This window comes from Conger conger, chromosome 8 (genome assembly GCF_963514075.1).
Source record: "Conger conger chromosome 8, fConCon1.1, whole genome shotgun sequence".
NCBI classification, from domain to species: domain Eukaryota; kingdom Metazoa; phylum Chordata; class Actinopteri; order Anguilliformes; family Congridae; genus Conger; species Conger conger.
Window position 1 is genome coordinate 4,457,876 of NC_083767.1, and position 20,357 is coordinate 4,478,232.

The 20,357-nt window shown below is 47.0% G+C and overlaps 1 protein-coding gene across 1 annotated transcript in view; it reads right to left on the reverse strand.

Annotated features, from left to right (window-relative positions):
• Positions 1–4,279: 4,279 nt before the first annotated feature.
• LOC133135588 (RNA-binding protein with multiple splicing-like) overlaps positions 4,280–20,357 on the reverse strand; it is a 32,959-nt gene continuing 16,881 nt past the window's right edge. Inside the window, exons 5-9 of the mRNA XM_061252707.1 lie at positions 17,345–17,489; positions 13,262–13,389; positions 11,267–11,336; positions 5,817–5,922; positions 4,280–5,374 (exon numbers count right to left, since the gene is read on the reverse strand). Coding sequence (XP_061108691.1) covers positions 11,274–11,336; positions 13,262–13,389; positions 17,345–17,489 — 336 coding nt within the window. The 3' untranslated portion in view covers positions 4,280–5,374; positions 5,817–5,922; positions 11,267–11,273. The remainder of the gene's footprint in view (positions 5,375–5,816; positions 5,923–11,266; positions 11,337–13,261; positions 13,390–17,344; positions 17,490–20,357) is intronic.

The following is a 20,357-nucleotide window of genomic DNA, read 5'->3' on the forward strand; positions in this document are numbered from 1 at the left end:
GCGTTTACAGGCTGCGCTGGTGAAGTGCATGCTAAGGGGTGCTGACAGGGGTGGAGGGATTGGAATGGATCTATATTTCTCTCACCCAGTCTCTCTCTGTCTCCTTCTCTCTCACCCTTTCTCTCTCTGTCTTTCTTTCTGTCTCCCTCTCTCTCAGCCAATCTCTCTCTACCCCTCTCTTTTTCTGTCTTCCTGTTTCTCTCTTTCTGTTTCTCTACCTTTCCCCCTCTCTCTCTGTTTCCCTCTCTCCTGCCCTCTCTCTCCCTCCCTCTCTCTCTCTCTCTCTCTCTCTCCCCCTCCCTCTCTCTCTCCCTCTCTCCCCCTCTCTCCCTCCCTCTCTCTCTCTCTCTCTCCCTCTCTCTCTCCCCCTCTCCCCCCTCCCTCTCTCTCCCTCTCTCTCTCCCTCTCTCTCCCTCCCTCTCTCTCCCTCTCTCCCTCCCTCCCTCTCTCTCTGAAAGTGTCCGGGCCTGTATCTGTCACCCCGGTGTAAGTGGCGCTTGCGCTCAGATAGTCGGTGGCCATTTTGACAGCTCAAGAGCCCTCCTGTACCTGCCGGTGACAGGGACCAGGGCTGTGCCACAGACACCTGATTAGCGCCAGCCGTGTGCCTGCCGGCTCCAGGAGGAATTCCTCAGTGGCGGTTGCTATGCGATGGCGGGGCCGGGAGGGCCTCCCACCGGGGCGGGGGAAGGGTGGTGAGGGCGAGGGGGGTGTTTGACGAAAGACAGTGCAGACACGGTGATGGAGCGATATTCCACTCGGGGACCTGTTCTCTGTTCCTCTGGGGTCGTTCACACTGGACGTGTGTTCAGATGTAACGGTCCAGAGGGTCTGTGTTCTGTCACCTGCAGTGCGGCCTCACTTTGGGCCCTCCTGGGAGCTGATGTCAGAGATTCAGGGGACATATTTCCAAGCAGACAAGAGAGGTGGATAAAAACAACCGCGTCTCCTTGCTGGAAAAAAAACAACAACTCGAGCTAGGATTTGAAACAGCTGGCAGCTGGTTGACCTGTTCAGACCAGCTGGTAGCTGGTAACTTCAAGCCGGTCATAGCTGGATTTTACATCAGTGCTGCTAGTTGTTCCTTGCTCCTAGACTACAGTCCAGCCCAATACAGTAGCAGATAATTGCCATTCAAAACCTCTGAAGATTAATACATTTTTCACTTTTTATTTTATAATAAAACAGTTAAACTACAAAACCTGTTTACCCTGCTACAACACAAATACTATGTTTAACCTCCAGATTTTTTTTTGCTGAGTGCAAGTCCAGTGTGAGTGGAAAGATACAGTGAGTGTTGTAAATGAAAGTCGGTGGAGATTTTCTTTTGAGATCCTTCCCATGTAAGGTCATAGTGCAGTTCATTATTGGCGTCAGGAGACTGAGTCGTTCCATCTGCCGTCTGTGAAGTGTCGTCAGCCGGGTGGTGTAGGGCAGCGCGTGATGTCACGCGACTGAGGTCTGATATTTGGACCAATCCGTCAGCCCCGACACGTTTGAGCTGCCTTAACGCCTAAAACGACGAAAAACCAACAAAAGGCCCACAATGCGCGGCGGGAAATAGCGCTAATGTTTTCGTAATGAGGTAATATGGTCAGCGGAGAGCTATATGATTTATAATCCAATTTCAGTTTTGCGCAAAACACTGAAATTCTTAAGAAGCCCAGTAATGTTTAGAAAGCCTCACCAAAGGCACCCTATTAACGGACTGTGGTTCTAACAAAGGAACTAATCACAATCTTAGCTAGGAAAGGATATATTTGGAGTCAAATGTTATTGTGCCAACAAGGTAACATGATTCCGAGCAGGTAAACTGAACTGCACCTCCCTCTCCCTCCCCCAACACCCCAGCTCCTCAACCCACCCACAATGCACTGCAGTGGAAAATAAACGCCCAATCCCCTCCGGGGGCTGTGAAGGCGGTGACCTCATCACGTTTGTAGGCGCTCCAGCGGACCGAGGACTGTGGCGGTGGTACACCCAAGGGTGAGGCCCAACCGCTCCACTGCAGAGAGGCCCTGGGAGAGACCCAGCCATGAGGGGAAAAGACCGAGAGAGAGTAGGGAGGGCCTGAGGGGACATCCACAAAACCCCCATGCTGTGCGTGGGGCCTCCCTGGGGGGAAGGGGGGGGGGGTACCTCCAAATGTTAAAATAGCAGAAAAAAGAAGAGGAAGCAGGATATGGGTGGTAGGTTGCAGGCCCAGGAGGAAGGTTCCAGGGCCCTGTCCGGGGACCAGGCTTCAGGTCTGTCACATGATCCTATCGGGATCTCATCCTCCTCTGCGCACCATGGTGTCACATCCACGAGACCTTCTGACTTCAAACTGACGGTTCTAGCTGACATTTTTGACAAAGATGAGTCAGAGTCATAGATATGTTGCTTATAGGGCAGTTGCATGGGACGTTGTAGGATATTGTGCATTCAGGGTACCTTTAGGGTGTCTGTCACTTTGATCTGTGAAGAACTGCCCTGCATTTCAGCTTTTCTGTTTTAGCATGTGAAAGCATTGAAGCTCAATATCTCAAAAATACTCTATCTCTCCCAGTACCATTAATAATAATAATAATACTCATGTATATTAACAATAATAATTGTATATTAGTAATAATAACCACTGCATATTAATCATATTAATAATAATAATTGTATAGCAATAATAATAATAATAATAATAATAATAATAATAATAATAATAATAATAATTGTATATTATAGTGTGCTGATTCGACATACACTTTAATGCCACACATAACATTTGGGACAGGGAACAACCAATCAGCACTCACAGGGGAATGCTTTGTGTCTTATTCATAAGCAACCACATTTCAATGGCTTATACAAGTTATCTTTATTTGTCTCTTCCATATTGATAAAAATGTTTCTTTTTTTGCTCGTTATTTTAGCAAAATTCACTGTAATTCATTGAAGTACTGTTTCTCCTCACAGTGAACAGACCTGTACATACTGTGTCTACAGTATATATTTCAGAAAAACAAAAGGGAAAACATGAACTCCACATACACGCCATGAACATGCACAGTCCACTCAGTCAGTAAACTGCAGACAGGCAGACATTTCCCATCTTTTCCACGTTTCCTCAGAGGAATATTCCCGTGAAGTGGTGCTTCTCCGTGGCGGAGGCACATTTCACTTCCCAGGTATACATTTCGTTTACATCCCACAGACACTATAACCACATCACTGCTTTAGCTATCCCTATTATTGCTTCGGGAAATATTAAAAGAACAACAGCTTTTGCGTTGCGAAAGTGAAAAATGATTCAGCAAGATTTTTTTGCACCTTCTAACGCTCCTCTACTCTAGCATTTGCTATGTTGGACAAACGCATATGGCCCCAAAACAAACCCAGGAGGCAATAGATACACTTCCTTTGACTCTTCTCTTTGTAAAATGTAGCCAAAGCTTTATGTAGACTCCAGCAAACTATAAGAAAAGAAAATGTATATTTCTAAACTACTGCACATATTCCGCTCCTAAATCATGGAATAAATTCAGTCGATTTGCCTGGTATGACACTATTATTTACTGTATGTTGTGTTTTCTTTAGGCCCAACAATGGGTCTCGACCCTCAGTTTGGAAATGTTTGCCCAAACCTTTAGGATTCAAATGTTGCCCATTACAGACTGCTGATAGGATCAGGTTGGGAGCCCTGCTGTGAAAGCCAGCTTTGCACTTTTGAGCTGGTCAAGCTGGTCATAAGCTGGTCTAGCTGGGTATGAGCTGGTCAACCAGCTAGTGCTGGTAGCTTTTCTGAGCTGGTAGCTGGTCAACCAGCTTGAGCGGTCTTTTTTTAGCAGGGGCTGTATGTGAAAGGGTGTCATGTCTGAACATAGGGCATCTTAGTGAGACCTAAAGAACAGGATGAGGCCTCACATCATCAAAAACTATTAATGGATTTTCACATTCATTTGATACAAATGCTACTCTCCGATTTGCCGTTTTGTATTTTCTGCATCCCTAATCAAGAGATAATGTCCCCATGGTCCTATACGTTAATTTACTTTAAAGTTTTCACATACATTCATCCTATTTGTGGTGCTATAATCAGGTCAATTTGTAAGTAGAAATTGGAGGGGCGAAATTGTATATTCAAAATGAACATCTGATGCTAAACTATCATCCACGTTAACGTAACTCGTACTTATTAAAACCTTTCATCAGACAAAGTTCAACAAACAAACCATAATAATAACTATCTTATGACCGACAGAATGTTGTATTGAGAGACACCTTAAAAAATGACAACACAAAGGCACACTTTACAAAAGAAATTCAAGATATTATTGGTTCAAAAGACAGAGAAACTTCTCCATTAGCTCAGTTGTTGTTGCTGTGATATACCAGCATGGCTTTGGTTTGTCAATGCCTGTCTCCCATTGGAGAATATGGCCTGGTCTATCACAGTCCGTTTCCCATGGGAGCATTGGGCTCAAATGGTCCATTCCTTACATATTTCCACAGTAATACATTTTATTTTTGTTGTTGTCGTTTTTTTGTTGTTTGTTGTAAGTTCATGTCGAACATAACTGACAGCAATCCGCATATTCATAATGTGTTGGTGACAATCTTGCGCCATCTTGGTGACCTGGTGCAAATGAGGCGGTTGACGTGGTTGTGGCTTCCTGATTTCAGAAAGCCTTGGGCAAGTCCAGAGCAAAGTGTCACGTGAGCGATGGTGTTTTTCTGTCCGAGGTGTTCTTTGCTCCAGACAGAAAGTCTGGTTTCTCAAGCTGAACCGTGGTTGAATCTGTAGAGAGAGTGAATTCTGGCCAATTCCAGAAATGTGACCTTTCCCTTGTGTGTAGTCTGTTACACAAGTCGCAATAACAAACGCATGAGGAGGAGAGCAGAAGAAATCAGAATAATAGGAGAAACACAATGTTACTAAATAATCTTGGATCTGGTAGTTTATGAGATACTGATTTTCACCTCCAGAGCAGTGCAGTGCAGTGACCCAGGGGGAACCACGCACCGTAGCTCCTGGAGAGGGAACTAATCTTTGACACGGATCCTCTCACACTTAAATCAACACAACAGAACAAAACGCAATGATTCAGAACATCGTCCTCATACAAAAATACTTGTATTTTTACTCAAAATATCTAAAAATTTACAGCATTCTTTTGGCAAGTCATGCTTCAACCTGTATTGTAATAATAATCAATGATCATAGTAACAACAATAACAACAATAATAATAACAATGACAATAATAAGAAGAGGGCTAATAAGAAGAAATCTTGAGTATGTAACAGTACAAAAGGGGGGCGGAGAGAGAGAAGTCGTGATGGGTAGATGTGTGACAGAGGCAGAGGTCTTGACGTTCCTTGGGCCCAGAGAGGTGTTGTCGCCTGGAAGAATCACAGAGAGGCGTTACCATGGACGCAGCACTCCCCACCAACCAACGCCCAGGGGGCGGGAGGCCTGGGGCTCGCTAACTGCCTGAGAGACACGTCCTCAATCCGCACAGCCCCTATGGCCGCCACACAGCACTTTGGTTGTAGCTGCACCTGAATGTGTAGCAGGGTTAGCTCGGCTGGTTAGCTAGTAAGCACAGTGAAGTGCAGGAAAGCTGAAGGCTTGCAAGCAGGTTGCCGCAACAACACTCTGAATGTGAGGCTTATTTTTTTCCGTAAAAGCCATGCCAAGCAACTATGTGGGCATTCTCATTCCAACCAATCAGCCAGCTTAGATGCCATAGCAAATAAAACATAATGTTTCAGGTCTGATCTCTGTGAGTGCTGTTGAGTAAATGTATGTGGTGTGAGATTCCTCCACGGGTCGAGCGCTTACCAACGGTCCACAGTTTGGTTAACGTGCCTGGGAATCCCCCTGGTTGGACTTCAGGACTGAGATCAACCATCAAGACCATCTGTGGCCACCATCACACATCAGACACCTGTGGAGACAGAACGGCGTCTAAAAATGCACTTCAGATACCGTACAGTGTAGCAATGATGTCGCAATTATGTTCCTATGGCAGCGATGAACAGCGATTATAATTTAATACCTTTTTAGTTGAATTAGCAATAAGACTGCGTTTGTCATAAAGAACAGAATAATAACAGCCCACAGGATGGAGAAATAAGTGTACTCCAGAAGATGGAACAATTATCTACTGTACTTTCTGCTTCATGCAAGAAAACACTCATTGTTTAATAACACCCTCCCCTCAAACAGTGTATGCATGAAGTCCCATTGAAATGGCAGTAGGAGATGCAGCCCACAGATGCTTGGCTAAAAATAGCCGTCACTTGGCAAAGATCATAATTAGGGGTGATTCATGGGGCAATTCATGAAAAATATGGGCAAAATATGACATGACTTGGGTTTTGATGTATGTTCCTCACATTAGCATAAGTGCTAACATGACGCATCGCATATAGCATAATGAGTTAAATGTCCTGAAACAGGAAATCAATGTACAGTGTACGGATAGCTAAAGTTAACTTGAACATATGCATATATTTTATGTTCTCAAGAGCCATTTGTATTCTCGTTGCCGCTGTTGTGCACCAAAATCCACAGCCATCGCAGTTGCCCAATCACGGCACGACGAGACAGTTTCCATCCAGCACATTCTTTCCTGTGGATTGACCTACATGTCAGAGCTGTACTTGTGTTACTTTCGACATGAAAGGGCTGTGGAAAGCTGCTAATCCATCGGGAAGCCTTCAGGGGTCGAGCCGTATCCCCGGCATGTCGACGCAGCGCGGAAAAGTCCCTACCGCTCTTCCGTAACGCGAGGAATCCGCACGGCTTCGGAGTGAACTTTCCTGCCGCTCCGCATCCGGAAACAAGCTGCTAAACTGTGTCACGCGGTGTAAACCTGCCCTTCCCCAGCCAACGGGACCACACCGGAATCCAAGCGACAGTCGCTCGGAACCACACCAGAATCCAAGCGACAGTTGCTCGGAACCACACCAGAATCCAAGCGACAGTCGCTCGGAAACCACACCGGAGTCCAAGCGACAGTCGCTCGTAGTTTAGACGAGGACTTTGGTTGGCTTAGTTGAGGCCATCAGGCATGCTGCCCCCAGATTAGCACGTTGTAGGGACAGATCTCAGCTCACCGAACAGTGAGCCTTTATCCCGTATTTATCCATGTAAGTTTGCCCAGCCTTAGAGGCTCATAAACTGGATACTTCACTCAAGCACTTCAGGCTAGGAACCTTGTTTAAGAGCACAATGACGGTGCCCCACAAGCCATAACCTTCCAGTAACAAGCTCTTTCCCTGGCCATTACAATACTCTGCGGCCACGGGAAGCCACTGGGGTTCTGGGGGCACAAATAAAACAAAACCTGATGACTAATATGGAAAAGTAAACAAAAAATTTTCATCAAACCCCTTTAAAAATGGGATAGAGTATGATCCCTGCTGAAAAACAACACCGCAAGCTATGTTTCGAAACAGCTGGTAGCCGGTTTATCAGTTCAGACCAGCTCCATGCTCAACATGGTTTGACCAACTCAAGCTATGTTTTTAAACAGAGGGTAGCTTAATTTGGTCATAGCTGGATTTTACAGCAGGGAAGATGTGTTTACTAATCTTATAAAAGCGTGTGAACCTAAATTAAAACCCACATCCTGCCCCACAAAAGTCCTTGTGGAAGCAATTCCAGACGCGCTCCGTGCTAAATCTTTGGCTGTTTGACAGCGAAAGCGACACCAACAGGCCCGGAGCCTGGTGATTAACAGAGCTCATTATCGCAGCGCCTGAACCCCTCCCCTGCCTCGCACGAAGCCAGGAGTCTCTCTGTGAAATATCAGATTTCTGTTGTTTACGGGGCGGCCGTGTCGTCTCCCAGGACCGCGTTTCCTGCAGATACACCGAGTCCCTGGGCACGGAGGATGTGCCTCCTGAAGCTGCAGGACTGAGGCATCATGGGTAACTGATCCTCCATCTTGTACAGATCTTTAGCAGTTCATGTGCATGGTAGCTGTGGAGGCCATTTCCACTAATATTTGGTGTTTCACTTCAAATTGAAGTAAATAATTACATCATTAAAATAAATGAAATGATGAACTACTTTTTAGCCTCAGTTGTTTAGCATGCTTGCAAATTGTGTAATAAGTACATTCATTATTAGGAATGAAATAACATCAATAATAAAGAAGATTTTTACCAACACTTTTGGCTATAAATGTAATATTGTATACTCAGTATGTACCTATTGCAGATATACTGGCTAGATGAGTCATGCACAATGGAAAACATTTATGAACTCTATTTATCATAACCGACATTGAAAAGGTCAGGAACAGTCCAGGCTCAGTTTAAGACTCTGTCCTTATTCTGGCAGTAAGAGGGTCAAGGATAAGCCCTTTCGAATAACTTCATGAGGATTTATTTTTGTTAATTTGAAGTCAAGATCATGGGAGAATGAAAGATGACACAGGTCGTGGGGGCAGGCCATGTTCGTTGCCATGGAGGACGAACAAAAAATACACTTCTCAAAACCGCAGTGCTTTACTTGGAAGGTTCCTTCGGTGTTCTTAAAGTTCAGCAGAATATAGAGTTGGCAAGCATTACTGTATGTGTGATTAAGTTTCTTCTTTGTCGTCTCTCACAAGTGGGCCACACTTTACAATAAGGTACATGAATTGACGTTAGCATGAATTAATTGACGCAGGAATACAGTACATAGACAAAAATGCAGAATTTGTCTTGTCAATAGTTAGTTAGTTAACTGCATTAGTTAATGCCAATTCATGTAACAAACCGGCATCAACCAGCGGCAGATGGGTTCCACTACTGAGTCAGGTTCTGCTCAAGGTTTCTTCCTGTTAGCCAGGGAGTTTTTCCTTGCCACCGTTGCCCGAGGCGTACTCTTGGGGATCGGTTTCTCTGTAAAGCTGCTTTTGTGACAAAAGGCCCTTTGTTAAAAGCGCTGTACAAATAAAAAATGATTGATTGATGTAACCGTATTGTAAAGCATTACACACAAGTACAATTCATCCCAACCTTGGCGCCATTTTGTCTAGAATCGACCGAAGAGCCGACACACACTGCACTGGAGAAAAACGCTGAAATGAACAGGGGCACCCAAGGGCTGTCATGCCAGCTGATTGTGGCCAGGAATCATGGCGACCTTTCTGTAGAGCAGTGTAATTATTCCGGCACTCTCTTTAGGAACCCCCCTGAGGATCTCCAGGAGGAAGGACAAGGCGGCCCGGCTCCTTGTTTACCCTCAATTTTCGGTTTCCGCCTCTGCCCCGCCAGGAATAGCCCACTCCTGCGCCGCAGGGCGAATGCGGATCGCACCAATCAACACCAGCTCCCAGAGGTGCCCCACGCCCTATCCCATCAGCCCCGGGGAGCCACAGGAGCGAGTCTCTTCCTGCCCCCGCGTGGGGAGGGCCGAACGCTGCCGTACCGCCACGACGGACGAAACCCGCTACCGACGGGAAAGACACCCGCTCTCGCCCGGGATCTCAAACTGCAGTTCTGGGGCCTGTATCATAAAGCAGGGCTACTGTGCTAGCTGGATGTTCACTCAGTGCAGGTATCCAGCTATCTCAGTACTCCTGCTTCATGATAGGCGCCCCTGGAAGGCCACAGGTTATTGGTGTGTTCTGGGATTTCGGAGAATAATGATAGCCGCTGATTGGCCGAAGTGTCCAGACACCTCGTTTGCGAGGTGTAAACTGGGTGCTGATTGGACGCACAGACACCTGTAGGCTGCCCCCTCTGGGACTGTGTTTTAAGGTCCCTGCAGCAGGAACAGCCTGGGAAAGCCTGACGTGTGGGTAACACACAGCCCTGTGACGGATCGCCTCGTTCAGCTCTCAGGTCAGCTAAGGGTAGGTAAATAATTATATAGTTTCCTCACGAGTTACGATGTCGGGAGCTTGGATGCCCTCTCACACCATGTGAGGTCAGATGGTAGCACAGACCACATGGGGTCATGACCAGGCCAGAAAAACGTCACAAACAGAACCACCTCTTGATGGGTCAACGGGAATCGAAACACAGAATCTGCTCGCAAGACCTCTCACACCTGACGAATTGAAGCCGATGGTGTCAAAAAGATTCGGGAGTCTGATGGGGTTGGAACGGTATCTCACACCTAGTGAGTAGCGACATTAAGACCCAACGTTTTTCTTAAAATAACAATCGAGAGCCCACTAGTCGCATAATGTAAACCCAACTTAAGGTTTTACACTATGCGTTCTGGGTGATGTCAGCTTCCGGAAGTTATTCTGCACCAAGCAGTTCAGCTGAAGTTCATATCAAAGATCTCCAGGCCACAATTCCTGGCCTCAGATTCGGCTCAGTTCCGTTTGATGTGTTTCCTTTGATGCTCCGTGTCAAAGAAAGCACACGCCATCAAATCAGTGAAACCGCAGTAAAACTGAGCTGCAGTCCTCTTTGCATGAACCAGCACCCTATAGCGCTGTGGCAGCGTGATGTTTTTATTTATTCATTTTTTGCACAACTGTACAGTTCAAATATGCCAATAATTCCATCATCACTCTCTAGCACTCAAATATCCAACATAGCAGCAATATTCCTACCTGTGCCTTTGGATTGTTATAATGGCAGTACTGCAGTACTGTATACTGTTACTGTTACAGTACTACAAGCTCAGAAAGTACAATTCAATAATACAGTATTGTAGAGCATTAGTTACAGTACTATAAGTATGGTTCAGTATTACAGGATAATGTCAGTCTGTTGGTTGAAGATTTACAGTATAAGCTCAAATCTGTGGTTACAGTATTGACAGGAGAAGTGGAGATGCTGTTATTCTTTGAGCAGAACAACACCTAGTCTTAAACTCACAGAGATTTCAGCAGAACTGCACCTGGTCTTAAACTCACAGAGATTTCAGCAGAACTGCACCTGGTCTTAAACTCACAGAGATTTCAGCAGAACTGCACCTGGTCTTAAACTCACAGAGATTTCAGCAGAACTGCACCTGGTCTTAAACTCACAGAGATTTCAGCAAAACTGCACCTGGTCTTAAACTCACAGATATTTCAGCAGAACTGCACCTGGTCTTAAACTCACAGAGATTTCAGCAGAACTGCACCTGGTCTTAAACTCACAGAGATTTCAGCAGAACTGCACCTGGCCTTAAACTCACAGAGATTTCAGCAGAACTGCACCTGGTCTTAAACTCACAGAGATTTCAGCAGAACTGCACCTGGTCTTAAACTCACAGAGATTTCAGCAGAACTGCACCTGGTCTTAAACTCACAGAGATTTCAGCAGAACTGCACCTGGTCTTAAACTCACAGAGATTTCAGCAGAACTGCCTGGACTTCCATCCTTGGGGGCCGCCATCGGCAGGAGGGATCCAGCGAATCTGGAGGAGACAGAGAGGGAGAGTGTCTGATTCATCCCGGCTGGGAGAGAGAGGAGGAGAGAGGCTGATTCTCCCAGGCTGGGAGAAAGAGGAGGAGAGAGGCTGATTCTCCCAGGCTGGGAGAGAGAGGAGGAGAGAGGCTGATTCTCCCAGGCTGGGAGACAGACCCCCACCCGACCCCCCCACCCATGGGACAAGGGCCGGCTGTGTCCCAGGACTCTCTGCATGGGCCCGCTCACTCAACACCACACCCCTGCACTCTCAGAGATAAAGCCAAAAAAGTGCCCAAAAGCTACAAATGCTTGTCGCTGGGGCAGTAGCGGATAGGTACATAAAATTGTACCGCTAGCCAGCAACACAGTATATAATGCACTTGTTAAAATTTTTCTTGGAAAACGTATTTATTTGTACCCAAAGAGAGCACTACTGTACTTTCAGGGTACATTTAGGAAATTTGATCCTTGAAGAACAAAAATGCCCCTTCACTGTCACTTCATTTCTGAGAGTGTGGGTTCAGCTGGGGGTCGCTCCACCCCCGCGCGCCCCCCCCCCCCCCGCCCAGTCATCACCTGACTCCTTGGACACACCGGAACAATGTGACATTCACCTCACCTCCACCAGCCAGCCCCCCCCCCCCCACAACCGTGACTGTTCGTTCACTGGAAGGACACACTGCGCTGCTTGTACCACAGATAGCAAGATAAGAATCAGCTACGATGACTACGTGGATAGTGAGATAGACCAGGAGCATGTGTGTGTGTGTGTGTGTGTGTGTGTGTGCGAGGTATCAATACCTTTATCTACCGAGATGAACTGAAAAAGAACTCACTTTGGCTCTGTGGTTGAGGACGCAGATAAACGGCTGATATGTTGTCCCACACTGTGTTAAATAAACTCTGGGGGGGGGCATTTCAATCTGACAACGTGCACTCAATCCCTCCGTGATCCATACAACCCCCGGTTAGGTGGTTATGTCGCCGTGCGTGCAGAAAATCACTAAAATGTGCGAACCTGGGAGGTTTTAGGCCGCTCTCAGGAGCGGATCTGCGGGAGTTGGTCTGGTCGCGAAACGCACGGAACGAACCGAACACAAAAACAGACCGCCTCCCGCATTTCGCTTCCACTCCAGCCTCCGGCTCCGCGCGGCGAACGCTCGGAGCAGGAACGAGCGAGGACCGTTCACACCGCGATCGGGCCGGACTGACAGAAGGCCCCGCCGCGGGCTGATAAGATGGCCGACGGTGGCGCGCGGCTCTCATCGATGCGAAGCAGGCCGGGACCGTCACCACAGAGACCGCAGCTCTACGACCGGCAGGATGGAGCCCTGATTCAGGGGTTCAGGGGTAACACTGCTGCCTACCTCTGATAAAGGTGCGCCTGTCATCGCCATACTCTCAGGTGTCAGTCCCAGAACAACGCGGGGGTCAGAGGGGCGAGAGGACGCTTAACCCTTAGACGAGTCGGGCTGTGTTCGGAACCGCATACTAGCTTTCTAGCATACTTCTCCTACAAAATTTCAGGCTGATTTTCACAGAAATTTTGTATGAATAGTATGTTAAAACATTTTGAAATGTTTTTTTTTTTTCAAGCTTGACCTTGACCTTGTTTAGTATTTATATATAGGGGTTAGAAATCTGGCCTTTGGAACAACTCGTTCAGGAAAATGTGAAAGTTAGTGATGTCTGTGATTGGGCCCATCAATGAGAAGACTGAGTGTGTGCGGGTGTGTGTGAGGGGGTGGTTCTGGTGGGTGTGTGTGAGGGGGGGGGGGGGGGCGTGGTCCAGGTGGGTGTCTAGGGAGGGTGCAGGGAGTGGGGAAGAGCAGACGCCACGGAAACGGTGCAGACGGACAGCTGCGGGGGGCGGGGTTAGCAGACTGAGGTTAGCGGGCGGTACAGGTGTGTGGGCGAGGCTCAGGGGGTTACCTGAGCGTGGAGCGAGGAGGGGTAGGTGAAAGCGGGAGGCAGTGCAGGGGACAGCTCCGCGGGGTACAGTGGAAACGGCGCCCAGACGTCAGGGCTACTGGGGTACAGCGCTGGGACTGTGAGCTCATCTGTGAACAAAACAAGAGAAGAAGAGGAGTGAGGGTGCCGAGGAATAGAAAACACACACACACACCTACACACCCAAACACACCTACACACACACACACCTACACACCCAAACACACCTACACACACACACACACACCTACACACAGACACACACACAAACACACACACAGACACACCCAAACACACAGACATGCGCACACACACACACACACCCAAACACACCTACACACACACACACACCCAAACACACCTACACACAGACACAGACACACACACACACACACACACACCTACACACCCAAACACACCTACACACCCAAACACACCCACACACACACACACACACACACACACACACCTACACACCCAAACACACCTACACACACACACCTACACACCCAAACACACCTACACACAGACACACACCTACAAACCCAAACACACCTACACACACACGCACACACACCTACACACCCAAACACACCTACACACAGGCACACACACACCTACACACCCAAACACACCTACACACAGGCACACACACACACACACACCCACAAACCCAAACACACCTACACACACACACACACACACCTACACAGACACACACAACTACACACCCAAACATACCTACACACACACACACACACCTACAAACCCAAACACACCTACACACAGACACACACACACACACACAGACACGCGCGCACACACACACACACCTACACACCCAAACACACAGACATGCGCACACACACACACACACACACACACCTACACACCCAAACACACCTACACACAGGCACACACACACCCACAAACCCAAACACACCTACACACAAGACACACACACACACAGACCTACACACCTACACACAGACACACGGACACACAGACACACACCTACAAACCCAAACACACCTACACACACACACAGACACACACACACACACACACACAACTACACACCCAAACACACCTACACACACACACACCTACACACCCAAACACACCTACACACACACACACACACAGACACGCGCACACACACACACCCAAACACACAGACATGCGCACACACACACACACACACACACACACACACACAGACACACACACAGGCTGAGGGAGAGGGACCACAATCTCCCATCTCCTCTAAGCTGAGTTGGTTTTGAAGACAGACACACCAGTGCTAGCGCTAACGCTAACTGATTTTTATTCAGCCTGCTTCCCACTGATGTGTCTTTAAACAGGCGGTAAGGACTCATGATCTTCCCAAAAGGCACATGAAACCAGTCATAATCATTGAGACAACACAAGAGCTCTTTTGTGTTAACAGTCCCCCAATGCAAGGAGCCAGCAGCAAGCCCAAAGGCTTTCTCGCTACAGAGAGCAGAGAATTGCGTTTAATTAACACTTGAACACATAAAAGCCAACGCAGAGACGTCCAAATTAACGCAACTCCTTTCATGTCAAAGGTGAACACTGCTCCACTCAAGAGTACAACAGTACCCATGGCTCTGAGTCTTCCATAAGGAGCAGGCAAGCCCAGACACACACACGTCAGCATTTAAAGTATTGCCTATTCCCTAAATACAAACTGCACTGAATCATTGCAGTGAACTGTAGGTTTCTGATTTCGTGGGGCTGTAGCTTGTTTCAGCGCCGTTGTATTGGGGAAAGTTTAGATGAAGGATCCTGATAACCGCGCTGTGGATATAAACGTACCCATGGTCTTCATGGTACAGGGCTTACAGTACAGAAACAGGGCTCTTTATTTTTCACCTACTTTTCCTTTTATTGCTTCAGTCCATTGGAGCCAGAAAAGCAGGCGAAGGCAGAGGAATCGAGAAAACGTGAATTCGGCAAAAGAAAGGACCTCGCTCCTTCATACGTCAGTTGGAAGCCACGTCAGTTACGTGGCAGACGGGGAGAGGTCGACCCATAGCTTCATCATTTACGCATCAGGCATTGCGAAATAAATAAAATCACGGAGGAAACGCTCATGTTTCCTTGGTCAAGAAATCTTCAGGGGCCTCCTAGCCCTTGGGTCCTAGCTCCTTGAAAGTGTCACTGTACGGAGACCAAAATAGCCAAGAGTCACGGCACTAAGAGACACAGAGGCAAACTGGGAAACACAGACACAAGCCAGGCCCAGTCATGTAACTTCAGGAGGCTCTAGCACATACGTATGCTCGCTCGTCCCGGCTAAATCTCATAACACCGTTAATTCTAAACATTATGTTCAACTGCATGTTTCACTGCCCTCAACTCTCTGGAATGTAGAAACGCCGTTCTTATCAGATCAGTTGGGCCAAGCGGAGAAAGAAGGCGCTATAAGGATACATCACATGATCAGTTGACCATTACTTCACCGTTTCAGTTAATTGCTTCCTTCCATAGTTAATACCGTAGAGCCCGGGGGAATTCTCCCTGACTTCGTGCGATATGGACCGGGCTAGTCATCCCGCAGGAATGCAACACCGACAGCGTATGCACAGCTGGCTGCGTTAGTGTCGTTGCGTTTGTTCAACACTCAGTCAAGTATTTATCTGGAAGGTAAACACTGCAGACAGATCCTACTGAATTTTCACTTCATAAATGATCCGAAAACAAAAAGATATGCACAGAGGACAGACTTGTGCGGAGGCTACAGCTGTATAAGTGATGTCTAAATTTCTGTGCTGTACATTTGCAAATGTAGATACATATACACTCAGTAAGCACTTAATTATGTATTTATTGGACTTACTGCTGCCACACGATTGGCTGATTAGATAATGAATAAGTTCCTAATAAAGTGCTCAGTGAGTGTATATAGGTTATGAATGTGTGTGTGGGTGTGTGTGTGGGTGGGTGTGTGTATGTGAATTCATATAGCAAACCTTATCTGTCCTTTGCATGCATATGCGTAGCCTAACAGGCCATAAATCATACTCTGAAATCAATTTCCTGCAGTTGCTGAACTTGAAGCCAAAGTGAATTCTGTGTGTGTGTGTATGCGTGTGTGTGAGGTTATAAATTTGTCAGCAGTTACCCACGTGGAAAAGCGAGACAGGAACTCTGAATAATTCAGTCAACACTGAATCAGCCTTTGTAATCTGAAATTGGCAGCTGCATCAAGGAAGCCACAGAAGCGTGTGGCCTGGAGAGATCGTTCCTTTTAAAAGGGCACATCAATCTTTTAAGACCCGAAGACTCTGACCCCTATTTTAGGGCAAAGGAGTCCAACATTGAAACTGAAACATTTTCCCAATGCATATTCTTGAAGATTTTCTCAAAGTATAGTCATATCTATTTGGTCATAGGACCCTATCTGCATGACCATATATTTTAGCAATTAATGGGGTAAATGGTGCTGATTGTTCTATTCTTTAGTTGAGATCTCTTTGTTACTGATCTTTCCTCCTGGGATCGAAGGAGAAACAAATCCTAGGGGGGGGAGTAGGGGGTGGGAGGGGGCAGTAGGGGGGCAGTAGGGGGTAAGAGGGGGGAGTAGGGGGGTAGGAGGGGGCAGTAGGGGGGTAGGAGGGGGCAGTAGGGGGGTGGGAGGGGGGAGTAGGGGGTAATAAGGGGGAGTAGGGGGGTAGGAGGGGGGAGTAGGGGGGTAGTAGGGGGTAGGAGGGGGCAGTAGGGGGGTGGGAGGGGGGAGTAGGGGGTAAAAGGGGGGTAGGAGGGGGCAGTAGGAGGGGACAGTAGGGGGGCAGTAGGGGGTAAGAGGGGGGAGTAGGGGGGTAGGAGGGGGCAGTAGGGGGGTGGGAGGGGGGAGTAATAGGGGGGTAGGAGGGGGCAGTAGGGGGGCAGTAGGGGGTAAGAGGGGGGAGTAGGGGGGTAAGAGGGGGGAGTAGGGGACAGTAGGGGACAGTAGGGGGGTAGGAGGGGGGAGTAGGGGGGTAGGAGGGGGCAGTAGGGGGGCAGTAGGGGGGGTCCTGCAGCAGAGACAGGCCTACTCACACGGGTCTCTGCTGATGAACTGGGGGCTCTGCTGGGAGGGCGGGGGGTTGGGCGTGCCCACCAGCTTGTTCTTGGCCATCTTGGTGTTGGCTTTGGCGAACTCCAGGCGCAGGGTCTGGGGAATCTCCGGGTCGAATCGGACCCCCTGCAGTCAGGGGAGAGGAGACGCACGCTGTGATAATCCTGACAGGGACAGGAGACCGTCTGTCTGCTTTTCGCTTTCACACACTGCCATTATTTTAGAAAACTGGTAACCGACCCTGTTCTGTAGGCTTCCATTTCAACCCTAATCCATTCACGTCCATACCAATTTAGCATTTTTTATTTTATTTGGGCAAAAAGTGAAATTTCATTGCCATTTAAGGCTTGATAAACAGAAATGTCTTTAAAAATTATACTTGATATATGTACTTGCCTGCCTTTAGAATACTCATACAAAATGTATAAAACTAAACTAAACAGAATGACCTCTGTGTGTCATTGTTAGTATTTTTTTTAACATCACTCAAATATGCTTTCATTTGGCACACCTGACTCAACTAATTAGCAGCTCAACAAAATCACCAGGTGTTGAATGAGGTGTGCTTTGTTAGGGTTGGGACTGAAAACAGGATGGTAGATCTCTGGGAACAAGCTTGGTTACCGCTGGTTTAGATCATAAAACAAAAGCACATTGACTGGAGTGTCTATATGAATACTGGTTCTTTTTCTTCTTCACTCCTGTTCTTGAATTTTGCAATGACCAATTTGTTGTTTGTGCTGCAATGCCCCCTGGAACAAGCCTCTAAAACACACGATTTATTTGTCACCCACCAGTAAATCTCATACACAGTCAGTGGAGGACACTTCCTGCTTGTGCAGGCTAAATGTGGACATGTGATTGGTCAGAGGGGGCTGTTGTTGTTTGTCACCAATAATGGATAATGGAAGACAGGTTCTAGTTTCGACGAGTGAAGAGTGTGAGTTCATGTGAGTTCATGCGAGTTCACTAAGGTAGGGATTCTAACACCAGGTCTAAACAAATTCTCAACATTTACTGCCACACCTACACACCACCAGTTTGTTTACATTTGTTTACTAAGTAGTCATTCAACTAGGACATAACAGCGCTCATAATTCTGTGTATTCAACAGTGTACTTCTGGCAGATAGAAGTTATGTGGAGCTGATCTGCGGCAAGTAAATACTAAAGTTGCTTTATTTTACTACGACTTATATCATTGCTTTATGATCTTGTTTATTGCTATGTTGCAGTGCTTTACTGCCACACTATGAACAGCATTGTTGTATGAAAGGTGCTACACAAATAATTATTATATCATTATTAAACAATAGCTAAACATCGACATTTGTTATGACAGTTCATGAAATGGCTAAGTTATGAAAACAGCTCCCATAGTAAATCACTAGATGTGGTTTAATCGCCCAGATGAGGCTATGGTAAACTTGACAAACCAGTTTTGTATAATAATAGCGTGTGTCCATAGTTTCTCATTATTTTCTATGCTCCATTTCCTGCAAACGTGTTTCCCATTTAGCGTTGGTGCCGTCAGAATTATGGATTTGCTTCAAAGAGCTCTACAGAAACAGTTTCCATTCATTTTCAGCATGGCTGTGGTGCAAAAAACATAATCACCATTTTACCAATTTCTGCAGTGGGACAGCCTGTAGCCCAGTGGGACCCAGAAGGTTGGTGGCTCAAGCCACGATAAGATCCACACAGTTGTTGGGCCCTTGGGCAAGGCCCTTAACCCTGTATTGATCCAGGGGGGATTGTCCCCTGCTTGCTTAGTCTAATCAACTACAAGTTGGTGCGGATAAAAGCTTCAGCTAAATTACGTAGTATGATTATATTTTAGTGAAAGGCATGGTGAACAATATGCATTTTGTTTATCCTCTCTTTGGGAGAAAATGACATCACAAAGGCAGGAAAAATGAATGTCTGAATCGGTTTCTTTTATTTATTTTTCATTCAGTAAGTTTGTGAAAGATGATGAAACTTAGTTCTGAATAGAAGGAAACATAATGACTTTAGCATGGACCGCAGAGTGGAACTAAAGGGTTTAAATGTCATCCGGTGTCCTGTTATGGCATCACTGATTGTGGTTCGGTGTCCTGTTATGACATCACTGACTACGCTTTAGTCAGCTGCAGCTGTGGCATGGTCTCCTGGTGGCTTTTGGGGCTTGCCAGGTACACAGGGGTACAGTGAGGTGGGCGCCCCAGAAGTGGGTGCCCCATGGGGGGGTAGTCCTCACAAAACCTGGGTATAATCGCACACCGTGGCCCCAAACAACTAACAGTACAAGACCTGACAGAAAGAGTCTCAGTCAGTGAATTCTCTGGATCTTCATCGGAAAAGTGTGGCAGGATCAAGGCAAGTCAGCTAAATTTATATGATCGAAGTGAAAACCGACACTTTTGACCTCGATACATTTTCATTTTCGGTTAGGCTCTCCCCAAAGCGGATCTAAATATACACCAACGCACAGACAAGGTTCCCTTCATCTGGAACAAAGGAAGCGTCTGTTTGCTGAGCCCAAAATCAACAGAGCTACTCACCCCGCTATCAACCCCCCCCCAAAAAAAAGAGTGCTTTTATTGTCTCCAGAAATGCAGAGAGTGCGAATCACAGGGAACTTTTCAACCTGAACGCAAACCTGTCCCAGTGGGATCGCTGCCTGTCACGTCGAAAGCTGAGGCAGCGCTCCCCCGAAGCAAGCGTGGATACAGAGGGATGGAGAATGCCTTACATTACATTACCTCCACAAACAACAACAGCAGCAGCAACAGCAACAACAACAACAGCAACAGCAACAACAACAGCTCTCACCACCCAGTGTACCGGTTTCAGACCTGCCTCAACTCTCTGCTCGCGAGGAAGAGGAGAAAGTGACGGAGAAGAAGCAGAAAGACGATGACGCGAATGAAATGGTGAAAGAAACCAGCTTAACGCCTTCACGACAACACCTGGATATTGCACTGCGTATACAATGTCTGAAACCAGGTGAAAA